The following is a 16,753-nucleotide window of genomic DNA, read 5'->3' as shown; positions in this document are numbered from 1 at the left end:
TGTGTGTGTGTGTGTGTGTGTGTGTGTGTGTGTGTGTGTGTGTGTGTTAGAGATCGATCGATGGGAGCTAATACAGGCCTCTTCATTAGGCTCAACCTACTGTCTACCATTGACTGCTCTGCTGTTGACAGAGGGTCCAGCCCCCACCAGGCGACTCTCCAGGGGATGTGTGTGTCACTCATCAAATTGAGAGAACAGCAAATCTGGATGAACGACACTGACTGCTGTAGATCAACTTGTGGGGAGAGGGGGGCTGCTCATAGTTCTAGTTGGGGTTCTCTTTGATGGTGGAGGTTTTGGAATATTAATCTTCTTACTCCTACCTTCAGTTACAACATGCAGTTCTAAATTAGCAAAACAATGTTTGAGGCTAGAACCACTAAGACAGGGGTGTCCAAATGTTCTCATACGTGGGCCAAAACTATCCAGATGAAATGACTCATGGGCCACAAAAATGTGAATTTTACTCTCAACTTGAACAATATTTTAGGGAAAATACAAATGTTTACTTATTTTGGTGGAGAAAGAGTTTTAAGTTGTTGTGATCCAAAACATTAAAAGCCTCATCTACTTACAAAAATGGAGCCAAACACGAAACGGTTTACTTGCAAGGGCAGACAGACACGAAACGGGCTTATACAAATGTTCAAATTTACATGCTCAAAGCCCCATAATAATAATAATAATAATAATAATTCGTATGTGTTGTCATCATTGTATGTTCCCATACAATGGCGAAATTGGCTCTCTGCAATTAACCCATCCACCACCAGGTGGAGCAGTGGGCAGCTATTGAAAGCGCACAGGGTGCAACTGGGGATAAGGTGTTCTTCTCAGAGACACCACAAGATGTGCAATGACCGGGGATCAAACCCGGGCCCTTCGGGTCCCAAGTCGGCTGCCTTGCCCGTACACCATCTCGGCCTCCATCATAAGAATCTGCAACAGGCAGTGCACAGGAAGTGGTTTTTATACACACTTATCAGCACGATGACCTCAGCCTCTTAGACTCAGAGGCATCAGGTGCCTGCAGGCTCCTCTCTGAGCTCACACACATTATTCAACATTAACAGTAACATTAGCAGTGAAAAACATTCTTGGCATTTACCAAAATTCCCCTGAATTCCCAGCCACACCGATGGTTATAGGCCTTACATCCATCTCACACCTGCACATGTTGCTACCACGATAATAAATCATCATAACCTCACTTCAGAACTTTTGTGCATCCTCCACAACATTTGACACTCTATTATGCACATAGGAAAGCCCATTATGTTTTTATTTTGCAACTGAAAACTGCCACAACCCTCTAAAGTCCATTCACATTGTGGATGATTATTTTCATCAAAGCAGGGTTATCATCCAGTGTGAAAGGGATCTTTAGAAAAAAAGACTAGAGATGCACGATATTATCGGCATGGTATCGGTATCGGCCAATATTAGCGAAAAAGTTAAATATTGGACATCGGCCATTCCATCAAAATAACTCACCGATATAAAAGGCTTCTGTTTTAAGTTAATTTTTAATTTAAGAAACTGTCAAGTATATCTATTAATTCACTAGTACTTATGCACTTTTCGCTTGTCGCTTGTGAACAGGTTGCGTTTCAATTTGTGAAAATTTACAAATTTGCACTGCTCAAGTGTTGTCATTGTGTTAGAGAGAGTAAATGTCATGAATAAGTATAATCCAGGTTGAAGTGTTACATCATTTTTGGCATCTGCATTTGGTAGCAGACCACACTGACAAAGACCTTGTTGAATAATGTAGTATTTATGTAGTCTGTAAGTAAGTCTAGGGGGAAAAATATCGGTATTGGTATCGGTTATCGACCAAATAAGTTTTAACATATTGGCATATCGGCCAAATATCCAATATCGTGCATCCCTAAAAAAGACGATGCTAAGACAGATTAATGAATTAAATAATTGGTAATGGGATACATGCTAATTGATAAGACAAAGACAGAAGTCATAATATTCCGTAGGCCTGAACAAATACAGATATAACCTGTATATTTAGACTAAAACTTTAAATAACTAAAAGCTGGGTCAATCAGCATAAACAAATGCAAAACAATAAATCTAAATATCCTGATGCATGCTCAATAATCCAGGTCTGTCCCCCTCTTACAATGCTGTGATTGCTAGTATCACTCAGCTCCCTGTGAATAGTAAACAGCCATCAGTGTGCTAATGATCCATTGTTAGGCTGATGGTCCTTCTTGACCATGTGAGCAGCTGGTTTTGGTTGTCAGCAGCAAACTGGTTGATCCACTCTGAGAAGGTGCTATTTAAGAGACTGAGCTGAATACAGCTCCTCAGAATGAGGAAGTCTCTTGGATGAGAGACGAAACGTTTCTATATTTTTTTTGCTTTTTTTTTTTTTTTTTTGGATGTCCAGAGGACCAGATTGAACTTTTTTGGAATAAATCTAAAGCAGATTTCGATGGTGTCATATAAACTGAGCATGCAATAGTTGTAATGAAGTGATCAAAATTAGCCTACAAGTGTGGCAAGACATCTATAACATGGTGAAGCAAGTTTCATCCATGTGGCACCTGCATGGCTTCTTTTACTCGTAACCGGTTCTGTTTTTATCCAACAAAGTTCAGTCAGGTCATCTGGTCTGTTACTTTTTTTTTTTTTTGGAGACATTTCGTCCTTCATCCAAAGGACTTGATCAGTCCGAGGAGCCACAACAAATTGAGTCCCACAAGCAGCAAACCCACGTAGTGGACCAACCAGCTTGATGGTGATAAGATGGTTTCTGGGGCCCGCCCTCTCCCTCGTTGATGCCTCTGAGGCAGCCATAGCCAAAGTGGTTCTAAATATCAACGTTCATGCTCAGTAATCCAGGTTTCTAGGGTTTGCTGCTTGTGGGACTCTGTTGTGGCTTCTCGGACAGATGAAGTCCTTTTGATGAAGGACGAAACGTCTCAACCACATAAAAAGTAACAGCCCATTGACCTGACTGAACTATGTTGGATTTTCTACCTGGATTATCGAGCATGAACTTTGATGTTCTATTTTTATGTTTGCGTTTAGAAGTGTGCAAATGCATATTCACATTGGTTATTTTCTTCTTGCAGCTCAGCAGCGGATGGTTTGCGCTCGGATGTGTTCGGATGACGGATGTTGGGGCCCGGGGCCCGACCAGTGTCTCTCCTGCCGTTACTTCAAACGAGGCCGCACCTGCGTCGAGTCGTGCAACCTCTTCGATGGGTGAGAAGACCCCGCACAAATAAAACCATCATCAGATTCACAAGAAATGGAACAGAATCTTAGATCTTTATGGTTTCAGAAAGAGGCGACAATTCCTGAGTGGACAGCAGTATGTGACCAGTAGAGGAAATAAAATCAATTTAAACAGTTTTAATGCATGAGAATGGATTTATTATATCCTCGAGGGCTCTGATGGAGGGAACTCTAATTGCCGATTGGCATAAACGTAATGAGATGAGTCAACTGTCAAAGGAACATTTGGCTGTGCGTTGCATCCATCAACTAGAATCAATTTAAAATATATTGTTGGATTACATTAAAAATGCCTGTAAGCATTGACAGATGTGGGTTTTTTTTTTTTACTGAAATGTGTGACAAAAGCCCTTTAGTGAGTCCAATGAAGACAGGCAGGAAATAATTGAGTGTTACAGCTACTTGATGGCAATTTGCACCCAGGTGCTCTTACCACTCAGCATTCAAGCCACCCCAGGTCTTTATTTTGCCAAGAGGCACATGAAAAAGATTGCCAAATAACCTGGGGAGGTACTTTGTCCAAGTACCCTTTGTCTTTGCTACTCAAATAAATGTTGAATGAACAAGTAGACATGGTGAATCAGCTCACATGAAGCCATTCATCAAAAATAAGACGGCTCTCCTGCAGCATCCGCTATAAATACGTGTGCCGCTCTCGCAAGTAAGCGGTGATGTCAAGCTTGTGTTTTCCCTCAGAGAGCAGGAGAAGAGTGCATTCATGTGTGCGAGGGAGGCTTTGTGAGAACATGCAACCCTCGGTCATGTTGACTTGTTGCTCGTCCTTTCTGGTGCTGTTGGTAGGAGGAAGCTTTGAAGTTGGGGAAAAAAAGAAACGCCTCGCAGCAAAGGCTTTGAAGAAGAAGGAGAGGCTCGTGGCAGGCAGCGTCTGAAGCGCACTTGTTTCCTTAACTGTAAATGCAGTCGGTGCGTGTGAGGCATTGTACTGCGAGTGATGCTCTGTAGACTCACTTGTTGCTTCCTGTCACTGGACTTATCCATTCATAGGTTGTTTTCTTCTTCTTTTTCAAAGTTAATTATGTAAGTAGGTCTAATGATAAGTTAATCTAACAAGTATGTTTTGGAACTGTGGGATGAAATCAGAGTATCTGGGAGAAAAAACAACAACGGATGAAAAATTCATACAGAAAAGGCCTTAGCTGAGTTTAAACCCCGGGAACTTTTTGCTGCGAGGGAAATGTATGAACCAATTCCAACAACAAGCACAAATAAACCAATGATATAATGTAGAAGATTCAATTCAGTTTGGAGGAACAGATACACAATGGCAGGTCAAGAATCACATGTTAAGACAGAAATATTATCAAATGAAAACTATTCAATTGTAACAATCCATTTAAGAAAATTGTGTCAATTTTTCCTCTAGTACTCTAAGCCTATAGCAGCAACAATCAGACCCTAACTATAGGATTTATCAAAAAGGAAAGTCTTAAGTCCAGTCTTAAAACTGGACAATGTGTCAGCCTCACGGACAGAAACTGGAAGTTCGTTCTACAAGAGAGGAACCTGATAACTGAAAGATCTTCCTCCCACTCTGCTTTTGGAAACTCTAGAAACCGCAAGTAAGCCGGCAGTCTGAGAGTGAAGTGCTCTGTTAGTAAAATATGGAACAATAAGATATGTAATATAAGATGGAGCTAGGTTGTTGAGAGCTTTGTAGGTTAGAAGTAAGCTTTTGAATTAAATTCTGATAGGTATTTCTGATGATATTCGATGAAGATAGGGATGCTCCTGATGTAAATCCACCACATCCTTTGAAAAACTGCTTTAAAAACATTTGATGGATTAATATAGCAGAGCTGAAATACAGCTAACTGACCATTAGAAATACAAAAACAGCTTTCATTGTAGGTAAACTATCTCTTATTTTCTACAATACGGTTTTAGGACTATTGTATCGGCTGCATTTTGCCAGTTTAAAATGTTCTAATTACTAAAATTATTTGATAGAAATTGTTTCAACATTCACTCCTTTATGGTATATTGTACAGTTAAACCGTTAATAATGTGCTCACACTTCTTACTATCTGTTTTAATCTCTAGTTTGCCATATTCTACTTGTTGTTTTCTTGAATTGAGTTGTTCTGTTGCATTTTATTACTTTCACTATAGATTTGTGTCAAATTTTACTTTGATCTTGAGTGCTGTAAGTCATTCTCTAAAGATTTTAATATGAGCTCATTAAAAATGTTTTCAGGGTTGGTAATTTTAAACCTTAAGATTCTTCAGCTCGCTCTTGGTCTATGTATCCATTCTTAATGAGGAAAGGCACTAATTCCCTTTAGTTTATAAGTCTGTTAAGTAAAAGAAAGGGAGCACAAAGGTGTGCAAGATGGGAAAAGAAAAATTCTTGAGATGGTGTCCATTGGGACTCAAGAAGGAGGGCGGGATTGGCTAAGGGAGGCATGGAAAGTGGGTAATTAAAAAGTTGCTCTGGTGGGTTGGCCATGTTCTGGGTTGCTGGATGCTCTAAAATCTGAATGGTCGGCCACGGTCCTGCTAAAGCGGGGATAATCCCCCCTCCCCATCAGGTCACCCCCAATGGGGCCTTGGCACACACTTTCAGCCGTGAAGAAGGCCAATCAGGAGGAACGGCTTTGACGGAATGGAAATGACCCTAGAGAGCACCGCTGCAGTGGTCTTTGTCTCCTCCGTGAGTCCCCCCCCCCCCCCCCTCCACTCTTACCAACAAAGAGAAATCTCTTTACTGACTGAGTCTTTTCTAAAGCATTCCATTGGACAGAGCTTCAGGAGACAAATCTAATTTACTTTGGAGCAAGGGAATGAAAAGTCAGGGGAGTGTTGCAATGGGAATCTCCTTTGAGACCTTAGTAAACATTTGTAACACTCAAAGGGCAATAATAGTTTTACCCAGATCTAGTTATAGTCGTGTCTGTTATCTAAGCAAAATATATTTTTGGTGGATTTTTAAAAAGCTCTCAAAGTAATCAGTGGATGTACATCATCCCAATTCTATACGACTACCAAAACTAATCAAACTTAGCCTACACAAAAATGGCTACAACTTTGTCAAACCTACCATCTTCTTCTTCTTTCGGCTTTTCCCTCTTCAGGGGTCACCACAGCGAGTCATCCTCCTCCACCTCACTCTGTCCTCTGTATCCTCTTTCCTCACTCCAACTACCTTCATGTCCTCTCTAACTGTATCCATATATCTCCTCTTTGGCCTTCCTCTTTTTCTTTTTCCTAGCAGCTGCATTTCTAACATCCTACTACCAATATACCCACGGTCCCTCCTCTGGACATGTCCAAACCATCTCAGTCTGGCCTCCCTAACTTTATCTCCCAGTTGTTCAACATGTGCTGTACCTCTAATGATCTCATTCCTAATCTTATCCATCCTTGTCAATCCTGAGTACTTCAACATCTTCATTTCTGCCACTTCCAGTTCTTTCTCCTGTCTTTTTGTCAATGCCACTGTCTCCAGACCATACAACATAGCTGGTCTCACCACTGTCTCATAAACTTTTCCTTTGACCTTTGCTGACACCTTTTTGTCACAAATCATCCCTGAAACTTTTCCCCATCCACTCCATCCTGCCTGGACTCTCTTTTTCACTTCTTTACCACACTCCCCATTTTCCTGGACAGTGGACCCCAAGTACTTGAAGTCTTGCACCTTTGTGACCTCTGCTCCTTGTAACCTCACTGTTCCACCAGCCTCCATCTCATTCACACACATGTACTCTGTCTTAATACGGCTGACTTTCATTCCTCTTCTTTCAAGTGCATTCCTATTATTATATATTGTCAAACCTACCATAACTGAGCTAAAATCTCCTGTAAGAGTAGCTTAAATTAATTCTAAACAGGTGATGGGTGATATGCATTCCCTCATGGGATGCTAGGTCTCTTTATTACCAATGGTATATCATATGATTTTTTTTTTTTTTTTATCTCTTGAAACAAGCTGCTCTGTTCAAAATGGGAACCAATCAAAGGAGAAATGGCCGGACAGAACAGCTCAATAAAAAGGAACGCTAAGATTTTATCTTCACTTTTATCACCCTTTAATCTGATATAGTTGAACACTGGGGTGCTGGAATGTCATTTAGAACAAGTAAGACTAAAATATTCCCGTTCTATATTCCCCACATAAAATGCAACAAACTCAAACACCCTCAGGAGATCCGAAGCTCTCAGTGCCAGTTCACATAAAACCAGCTCACAAATGTGTTGACTTTTTCTCCCACCCCAGCAGCTTGAGATGCTAATACAAACAAACCAAACAGACACAGACTCATTCTCATTATCCCATCCCTCGAATAAGATGGTTTGTTTGGAACTCTGTGCATCCTCCTAGGGGGGTTAGGCTTGTCCGTCCTCCGCGATAGCTGGATCGATCCCTCTGATGTGAAAAGTGGTTTTGATGGGCAGTCGTTGCTATCGACAGTAGGCCGCCTCCATCCACCAGAGACACCACACTTCAAAAGCTAGGATAATTTGCTGATTCAGATAAAAAACACCAAAACAAAGACATGAATTTATGGATTGGATGCACACATGGAATAGTTGGAGTCTGGCCTAAGGCGATACACAGCTCCTGCCACTGTAATTGCAGTGTATGTCCCCAATATTGAGCTCTATTGTTTACTGTCTGCTCCTTTAGATATCTAAGTGAGGAAACAAAACCATTGGAATGCTTTAACGGGTTCCGCAGTCTGTTAGAGCTCCCGCAGTTTGCGGAAACAGCAATAACTCTTTAAAAACAGAATGTCTTATCTGTGTTGTAAAAGTCTCTCTGCTACTACCACACCATTAAATTCAATTCAGTTTATTCATATAACGCCAATTCACAACAGAAGTCATCTGTACATAAAAATTAAATTAGTAACATTATTTATCTAAGGTAACGTAGCCAGCAGATTGCGTTGAGTCTTCATTTTGTCGCAGTCTCCCATCCTGAGCAAGCACAAAGGCAACAGTGGAAAAGAAAAACTCCCTCACGAGAACAGAAGTGGCCATCTGCTTCAACCGGCTGGGTTTGAGTGGAACGGGAAGGAGGAACGGACACAGAATGGCACATCCATAATGGAGGCGAGCAAGTCCCTCACTAGGAGGAAAGACAAAAAAAAAAAGGATACTTTAGTATAGAAATAATTACAAATAGAAGCTATTAATTTGTAACAATCCATTTGATGAAATGAGGTAAATTTGTCCTCTAATAGTCTAAGCTCATAGCAGCATAGGATCAGGGATAGGTCAGAAAACCAAGCCAATGCTAACTACAGTAGTTCCTCGCTACTTAGCGGTTCAACTTTCGCAGACTCACTGTTTCGCCGGTTTTCAACGTTAAGATTGTACACGATACACAATTGGCTGATTGGTGGAACGTGACCAACCATAGCATTGTGCTCTGTATCCCGTGCGCTGATTGGCTCAGTAACCGTAGCATCAGTCTGTCTGCTCTCTTTTGCTGTGCTCTTTTGTGCATTTGATGTCCAAGATACTGCACTCACCTGAAGAAGCACCTGATGAAGTGGCACCTTTAGAAGCTTTAAAATATATATAAATACTAAAATAAATATAATGTCCCTACTTTACGGATTTTCACCTATCGCGGGGGTGTCTGAAACGTAACCCCTGCGATAAGTGAGGGAACACTGTATAGGATTTCTCAAAAAGGAAAGACTTTAGCCTATTTTTGAAACTGGACAATGTGTCAGCCTCACGGACAGAAACTGGAAGTTGGTTCCATGAGAGAGGAGCCTGTTAACTAAAAGCTCTGGCTCTCATTTTGCTTTTGGGCACGCTAGTAACCACAAGTAAACCTGCAGTCTGAGAGTGAAGTGCTCTGTTAGGAAATTATGGAACAGTAATTTATATGTTTTCTAATGCTGACTGTGGCCACCATTTGAACTGGGTTGACTCCAAAAGTTAATCAACTAAAGACGAGATTCAAGCATTTTTCTTATGAAAGTTTCATTAAAGTCCATTCATGAGATATTTTACTAATAAGCACATGCACACACATTGAACCATAGAAACAATGTTGTCAACCTTTAGTTTTTGGGGTGTCTGATGCTAAAAATATTTGGCTTCCCTTTGTGTTAGACTTTTATGCTTCTTTTAAAACCTCATTTTTCTCTCCTGCTGTACTTTGTTGCTCCATGCTATTTTGATCAAAAACATTTTACTGTATATATGTTTGCTTTTGGCTTTAAGAAAAACATAGATGTATTAATGAAAATCCTCTCTAAATGTATTGATGGTAATAAGCACTTAAGTTGACTGAATGATTTCCGACAGCAGTCAGAAATATCAAAGAAGCCCCGATTCACAGTTTGTGTTTTTGTGGAACATTTCAGAATCAAGCAGCAACATTCTGTTAATATTTCAGTGGGAGTCCACACTCAGATCTATAATCCATGCATGTGTATTTTGATGTTCATATCTGCATTAGGGATGTGCGGGAGTTCGCCAATGGATCCGTGTGCCTGGAGTGTGACAGCCAGTGTGAGAAGATGGATGGTGACAGCATGACATGCCTCGGCCCGGTAAGACTCCTGATTCTGTGTCGGACAAAACTAATCCCCTGGTACCAATCCACAGTACAACTGGGTACATACAAGTAAATATATGGTACTTACCAGATAATTACCCGGTCCATATCTGGTGCTTTCTTATCCAGTACATACCTGAATAAGTACTGGGTATGTATCTACCATGCAGCCTGATTTTTAACCGGCAAAAGAGAGCACATTACACCAGTTTTGGCCTCCCTGCACTGGTTCCCAGTTCACTTTCGAATTCAGTTCAAAATCCTTTTGTACGTTTTTAAAACTCTGAACAGTTCTGCCCCCTCTTATCCTGCTGATCTGCTGCAGCCATATGTCCCGCAGCACTCTCTGAGGTCAGTGAATCAGATGCTTTTTTCGGTTCCAGGAACTCGTCGTAAGCTCAGAGGTTACAGGGCCTTCTCTGTTACTGGTTCAAGACTGTGGAATGAGTTACCACTACATGTCAGACAGACCCCTTATCTCACTGTTTTTAAGTCTTGCTTAAAAAACCACTTTTATTCCCTGGCTTTTGACACTGTGTGATTTGTTTTTAACCTGTCTGTATTATACACTGTTAACCATTTAGTTATTATCTTCTTCCATTCCTATCTATATTTTTATTTTACTTTATTTTATGTTTTGATGTGTGCTTTGCTTGTTTGTTTCTGCTGTACAGAACCTTGTTGCTGTTTTAAGTGCTCTATAAATAAAGTGGTATGGTATGGTATGGTATGGTATGGTATTTTTACTGAAACATTTTTTAGTTTAAGACATTTGTTATGATGTATAACCATGGCAACAAGGCAGTTTTCTACAACCAGGAGCAGCTGATTAACATCTCAAAAGCTCAAATAATATCTCAACTACAGCCCCAAATCTCAAATGAGTTGAAAAGGATGTTCTGTGGATGCATTCTCATCTACCTGCCAGCTGTGCTCGAGTGCCTGACCACTGAGATCCTGGAACTAGCAGGAAACATGGGTCATGACAGCTGAAGGACAGGATCGTCCCTTGGCACCTATAGTTGGCTGTCCACAGTGACGAGGAGCTCGGCAGACTGCTGGGAGGAGTGGCCATCGCTCTGGGAGGAGTTCTGCCCAGCATTCGGGCGGTCCTACAACTCGGGGGAACCGAGAGGCCAGCCAAGTCTGGGTGGACGGATCGGACAGCATCTGCAACCAGTTTCTTAGGATCCACTGTGGGATGGACCTTTACAAGAGATCCTTCCTGTCTACAGCCATCAGTATCTATAACATCTCTTAATGAAATGAGGATAACGAGTTACAACAACAAATAATTTCCCTTTGGGATTAATAAAGTATTTTTAATTGAATTTGAATTGAATGTATTGCTATCAAACCTTCTGTTCCTTTTAAGACATCTCTGACTTGTTGGAACAATTTACCTTTTTTAATAAACAATTACTACAGCTATAAAAACAAGACTGTAAAAATATTGTATACTGTTAAGTTTTTATAATCTTTTAAAAATGAATGACACAAGGACGTCGCCATTTTATTTTCAAAGCAATACATTCTATGTAAACGACATAGACAGGTTGCTCCATTGCAAGCTCCATTCAGCTTGAATGTTAATTTTAGACATCTAATGTTTAGCTCCTAAATTTGATCCAAAGAATGTTGACAGAGAGAACGGAGAAGCTTTCGCGCTAGCACCGGGGCTAATATATATGACGTTAGCATTGGAGCTAATATACATAGCATTAGCTCTAGAACTAATGAATTAATCATCACAAGTTGATCACATTTGATTGTTTGAGCCCATATTTTGTTTATAAGGACAAATACTAAATACAACTTTATTGATACATATAACTCTTTAGCCTTGAATCTGTGTGCATTAGACTCCACTACAACCGATGTATGCCATTGCCCCTGAATGCATTGCACCGGTAAAATAATGGTGACGACCTTAGGTGAAACGTAATGAACACACACATAGGACAACAACAAAGTCCATGCTCAATAATCCAGGTATACAGTCCAACATTTTTCAGTCAGGTCATCTGGACAGTTTCTTTTTTTTTTTGTGCTGAAACGTTTCGCTTGACTGAAAAATGTTGGACACACGGGAGTTTTCACATGTCACAAACAATAACTTTTAGTAAAAAAGAACAATACCACCATACAGTGTTAAGAACTATTGTGTTTTACAGTATAACTACGGTATATAAAAGTAGTCAGAGATCCCATTAACACATTTAAAAATGCAAAAACTTCTTTATTCTTTTTTGTGCAGGATATTCTCCTATCTTAACATTTATATCAGCTTTGAACATTTGGACTTATATTAGTGGTGTTCGCAAATGTGGATGGTAGGTTAATGGGAGCAAACTGCTACTGCAGTTTTAAAAAGGCATACTTTTGGAAAAAAACCAACATATCAATAAACACACTTTGAAACAATAACAAAAAAAGATTATGGTCTGACTTTACAGTAAAGTCACTTTAGGAAGGCATCAACCCCGCACTGCAAATTTACCTTTTATTCTGTAAAGAAAGTGCACACATTGTCATAAATTATAGATATTACTCAACACATAATGTTGTGCAGTACAAACCTGTTTATGTGAGTTTGTAGCTGCAATATTTGCATTTTATTGCAACATTGGAGGGTTTTTTTTTTTTTTAAATGCTCAGAAACAACTGCAACAAACTCTCCAAGAGTATTGGAATGATACAACATACATTAAAATGTTACATACATTTAAACATTAAGTTCAACAAGAGTGCATTGGCAAAAATTGGTGTTAAAAAACTAGAATTCATCTAGCCTTGCAAATTTACAGATTTTTAACTATCCATCCATCCATTATCTTTACCCGCTTATTCCATTTTGGGTCACGGGGGTCGCTGGTGCCCATGTCCAGCAATCACTGTGCGAGGGGCGGGGTACACCCTGGACGGGTCGCAAGTCCATCACAGGGCCACATAGAGACAAACGAGACAAACAACCATTCACTCTCCCACTCACACCTAGGGACAATTTAGAGTTACCAATCAGCCTAACATGCATGTTTTTGGTCTGTGGGAGGAAACCGGAGTACCCGGAGAAAACCCACGCATGCACGGAGAGAATATGCAAACTCCACCCAGAAGGCCCCTGGACCGGGGTTTGAACCAAGGACCTGCTCGCTGAGAGGCAGCAGCTCTACCAGTTGCGCCACCGTGCTGCCCGATTTTTAACTATATTAATCAAATTTTGTCAGTAGTTTGTTCAATCTCACGCAATCTCGTAGCACTCTGAGCATATTTTAAAGATGATGCTCAGCTACTGCCACACCAAGTGTTGGCTCTGTTGGTACAAAGTTCAAGTTCAAGGTCAAGTAGGTTTATTGTCCTTCTCACCATGTGGTAAATGAGGTGGAATGAAATTATGTACTCAGGGACCCAGCTACAACCAAAAGTAGCCAAAATATAAAGTGTAAAAAGAAACAGTAAATAAGGATCTAAGATATAAACTAAACAAACGCCAAACGATACGCTAAAAGGTCTAAGATATACGCTAAACACTAATAATGTAAAACAATATGGCATAGCAACAGCAGCCCGAACATGAGTCTGTGGTGAACGAATGAATACAGCAGCGTGGAATAATCAGCAGCATGGATAATCAGCAGCACAGATAAGTTACATCACCAATTAAAGTGACAAAAACTGACTGAGCTAACCTGTTTTTGTATTTGCTAGGACTGATTATCTGTGGCAGCCATCTTGGATAGTGTTGACTCCTAATGGTAATCAGTTGTAGAGGTACATGAAGTGGTGAAGGCTGCACAGAAGTCTGTTGGAGTCAGCCTCCCCACCATCACTGGCATCTACACCTCTAGATGCAGGAATAGGGACTCCTGCATCATGAAGGACCTCACTCACCCAGCACACACACTTTTTGCCCCGCTTCCCTCAGGAAGGAGGTTAAGGAGCATTAAGTGTAGAACCACTAGACTGAGGAACAGCTTCTACCCTGAGGCTGTTAGACTCATGAATCTCTAACCCGAATAATCACTGTGAAAAATCACAACATGTAGCTGATGATCTGTTTCATGTTGCTGCTGATCTGGTTCATGTTACTGTGTTCATGCGTGCTCATCTGCTCACACAAACTCATGTTCGTGCTGCTGTTCGACGTATTGTTTTTATGCTATTTTATGCTACTAGTGCTTTGTGTATTTTTATTAGGGATGGGGCCGATCCGATCCAGTATTGGTATCGGCCTCCGATACCAGCATAATTTACGTATCGGATTTTTCCGATCCTCCTGCCGATATTTCCGATCCATGATGCAAGTTGGCTTCAAACTATGGAATGGATTTCCTGAATGGCGGAGTGTCTCATGAACTCAGAGTAATAAGACCCGCCTCATATTCAGGAAATCCAGTTCATAGTTTGCAGCCAGCTACAACGTGAGGGCTGAGTTAGCAGCACTGTGGCTAACAGCTAACAAACTTTTCATCTAAACATGTCCGCTGTGTGGAAGTATTTTACACTGGAAACACCACAAAGCAATGCAGCAACGTGCAATGTTTGCAGAGCCATAGCGTCACATAAAACCGCGGTAAAGTTAGTTTTACGTTGGACATTCGAGCTCCGTGGCTTCAGCGGGGCGCTAGTTTTTGATCTACCCGGGGCGGCCAACTTGACGCCGGTCAGCCGTGTCCAGTCTGCCCCGCTCAGTCTGCCCGTCTCTCAGGAGGGACAGACTGAGCGCAGCTGCCCCAAATCAGGCTGATTGCTTCTGATTGAACAAGAAGAAGACATTGCTGAAACCACGGAGCTCAAATGTTTACAGAGAAGTTGCTAAACTTCATCGTAATTCATGACCAACCACTATCAGTTGTAGAAAACAAAGGATTTCACAGTTTGATACTTGCAGCCAAGATATAGTTTACCCTTCAGGAGATATTTATCAGTACAACAGTAAACAATCATAAAAAACATATGATTTGAAAATTATATTAAAAACAAAAACAGCTACATTATAAAGTGATGTAAAATACTAAAAACAGGAACTTGTCTGTTGGTTTATGTCATGAACTTAGCAGATGGTTGAAGCCATTTAACATTTTATTTAATTCATTTATTCATTCATTTAAAAGAAAAATAATAAAAAAAAACATCAAAAAGAAAACATTGAATGAAAAGAGTGCAGAAAGAAGAAAGAAATATATATATATATAAAATAACTTTAAACAATCACTTAAATTGATCACTTTAATATCCACTTTAAAACTAGGAATAAAAAAAAACATGTTTTGTGTTAGCAGAATTTAATTCTAATTTTAAAACTTATCCAACATTAATAAAACTTACCTCAAGTTGCCTTTTTGGACCTGCATGCATATATTTGTACAAATTGTACTTGAGAGGAGATTATTACAGCCTCATATAAAATCAATGATGACCATGATATCGGAACTGGGATATTCAGACTTAGGTATCGGGATCGGATCGTAAGTAAAAAAAAGTGGATCGGTGCATCCCTAATCTTTATTAGCATATTTCTTAGTTCATATCTTAGATCTTATTCCTGTTTTTCTTTTACATTTTAATACTTTTGTTGGATGTAACTGGGACCCTGTGTACACAATTTCATTCCAGCACATGTATTACAAACAAAGAACCTTGAATCCTTGAATACGTGTCTGAAAGCAACATAAAATAAATCCAATGGTGCATGAAATATTTTGCTAACAGAAAATCAAACACATATATTTCTGTATCACCTGTTTTTCATGGCATGTGTAGATACAACTCTGTTGTTTTATTTACAAACTGCTATTTCAAGTAAAAGGCCACAAAAAATATAGAAGCATTTTGCGGCAGTCCTCCGAGGTTCCAAATCGTTACAGAGCTGCTGATAAAAGAAGCGATGCAACCTGTAGCTCCTGCACCAAGCATAGACAGGATCTGAATACCGAATTCAATTTTACATTTGCAAAGCTACATTATTGGAAGATGAATCTAACGTGCCACATGGCTGATTTCGGGTGAATCCTGTGATTGTGCGACTAACCTTTTCCGATGGTCCCCTGAACAACAAGAGGAGATGAAGAGAGAACAGCTCCGCGATGACGCGCTCGTGCTTTCAGATGCTGGTCACAGCTGAGTAGTAAATAACACCTGAGTCAATCATCCAAAGACCCCCTCGCAGCCAGACACAAACATACAGCAAACAGACGGACCTTAAGACATCTGTATGCATCTGCACACACATCAATGCACACACACACACAAACATGCAAAGCGAGGATGATGTTTATTGATGGCGCGTGGCCGCACGTGTCAAACTTGCAAGCGGCTGTCCGTCAGGTCGCTCTGGTTGTCATTAGCAACGGAGCGCGATGCCAAAATTCCCACAGCTTCTTCAAAGGCAGCAGCTTTGGCGTCCACAAACGCTCCTGTTTATTTGCACAATTGCTCATTTTGAACTTTTCCAGCTCTAAACACAGAAAGTACAGTAGTTTTTTTTTCTCACTTTCATCCCTGCTCACGCTTGACTTCCCGCCTTACTTATTCATGATGCAGCCTAGCTCAGCTCCCGTTCACCATCTCCTCCTTTACTTTTGACACAACCTGATTCCTCTCATGCATTTTGACAATTTTGACAGGGGATTGCAGTGGAATACAGTCTTGGCAATTGTGCTCAACAAATCTTCGAATGAAATTCATGCACCAGCTAAATTAGTTGAGATAGCGAAGTGAGCAAATTGACCCGATTTGGCAGGTTTGCATTTGATTTGGTTCAATTCTGTTCTCTGTGCTCCAACATTTCCTATTCTGTTTTCTGTGACTTAGTCTCTTCTTCTCTCCTAAACAGTCATGAGGAAAAAGATGGACCACATTCTTCCAGTTCTACACTGTAAAATAAAACTAGTTGTGAATAAAGATGATCAAGTTGTCTTGATTTATATACTCTTGCTAAATTAACTTTTG

General features: G+C 40.3%; 1 protein-coding gene across 1 annotated transcript in view; it reads left to right on the top strand.

Moving 5' to 3' along the window:
* The window catches only part of LOC119429101 (receptor tyrosine-protein kinase erbB-4), a 297,900-nt gene that overhangs the window by 140,793 nt on the left and 140,354 nt on the right, over window positions 1–16,753 (top strand). Inside the window, exons 13-14 of the mRNA XM_037696818.1 lie at window positions 3,096–3,228; window positions 9,704–9,797. Of these exons, the coding sequence (XP_037552746.1) occupies window positions 3,096–3,228; window positions 9,704–9,797 (227 nt within the window). The remainder of the gene's footprint in view (window positions 1–3,095; window positions 3,229–9,703; window positions 9,798–16,753) is intronic.

This window comes from Nematolebias whitei, chromosome 23, assembly GCF_014905685.2.
Source record: "Nematolebias whitei isolate Nwh7 chromosome 23, NemWhi1, whole genome shotgun sequence".
Taxonomy (NCBI): domain Eukaryota; kingdom Metazoa; phylum Chordata; class Actinopteri; order Cyprinodontiformes; family Rivulidae; genus Nematolebias; species Nematolebias whitei.
This window is presented reverse-complemented; position numbering and strand designations above follow the sequence as displayed.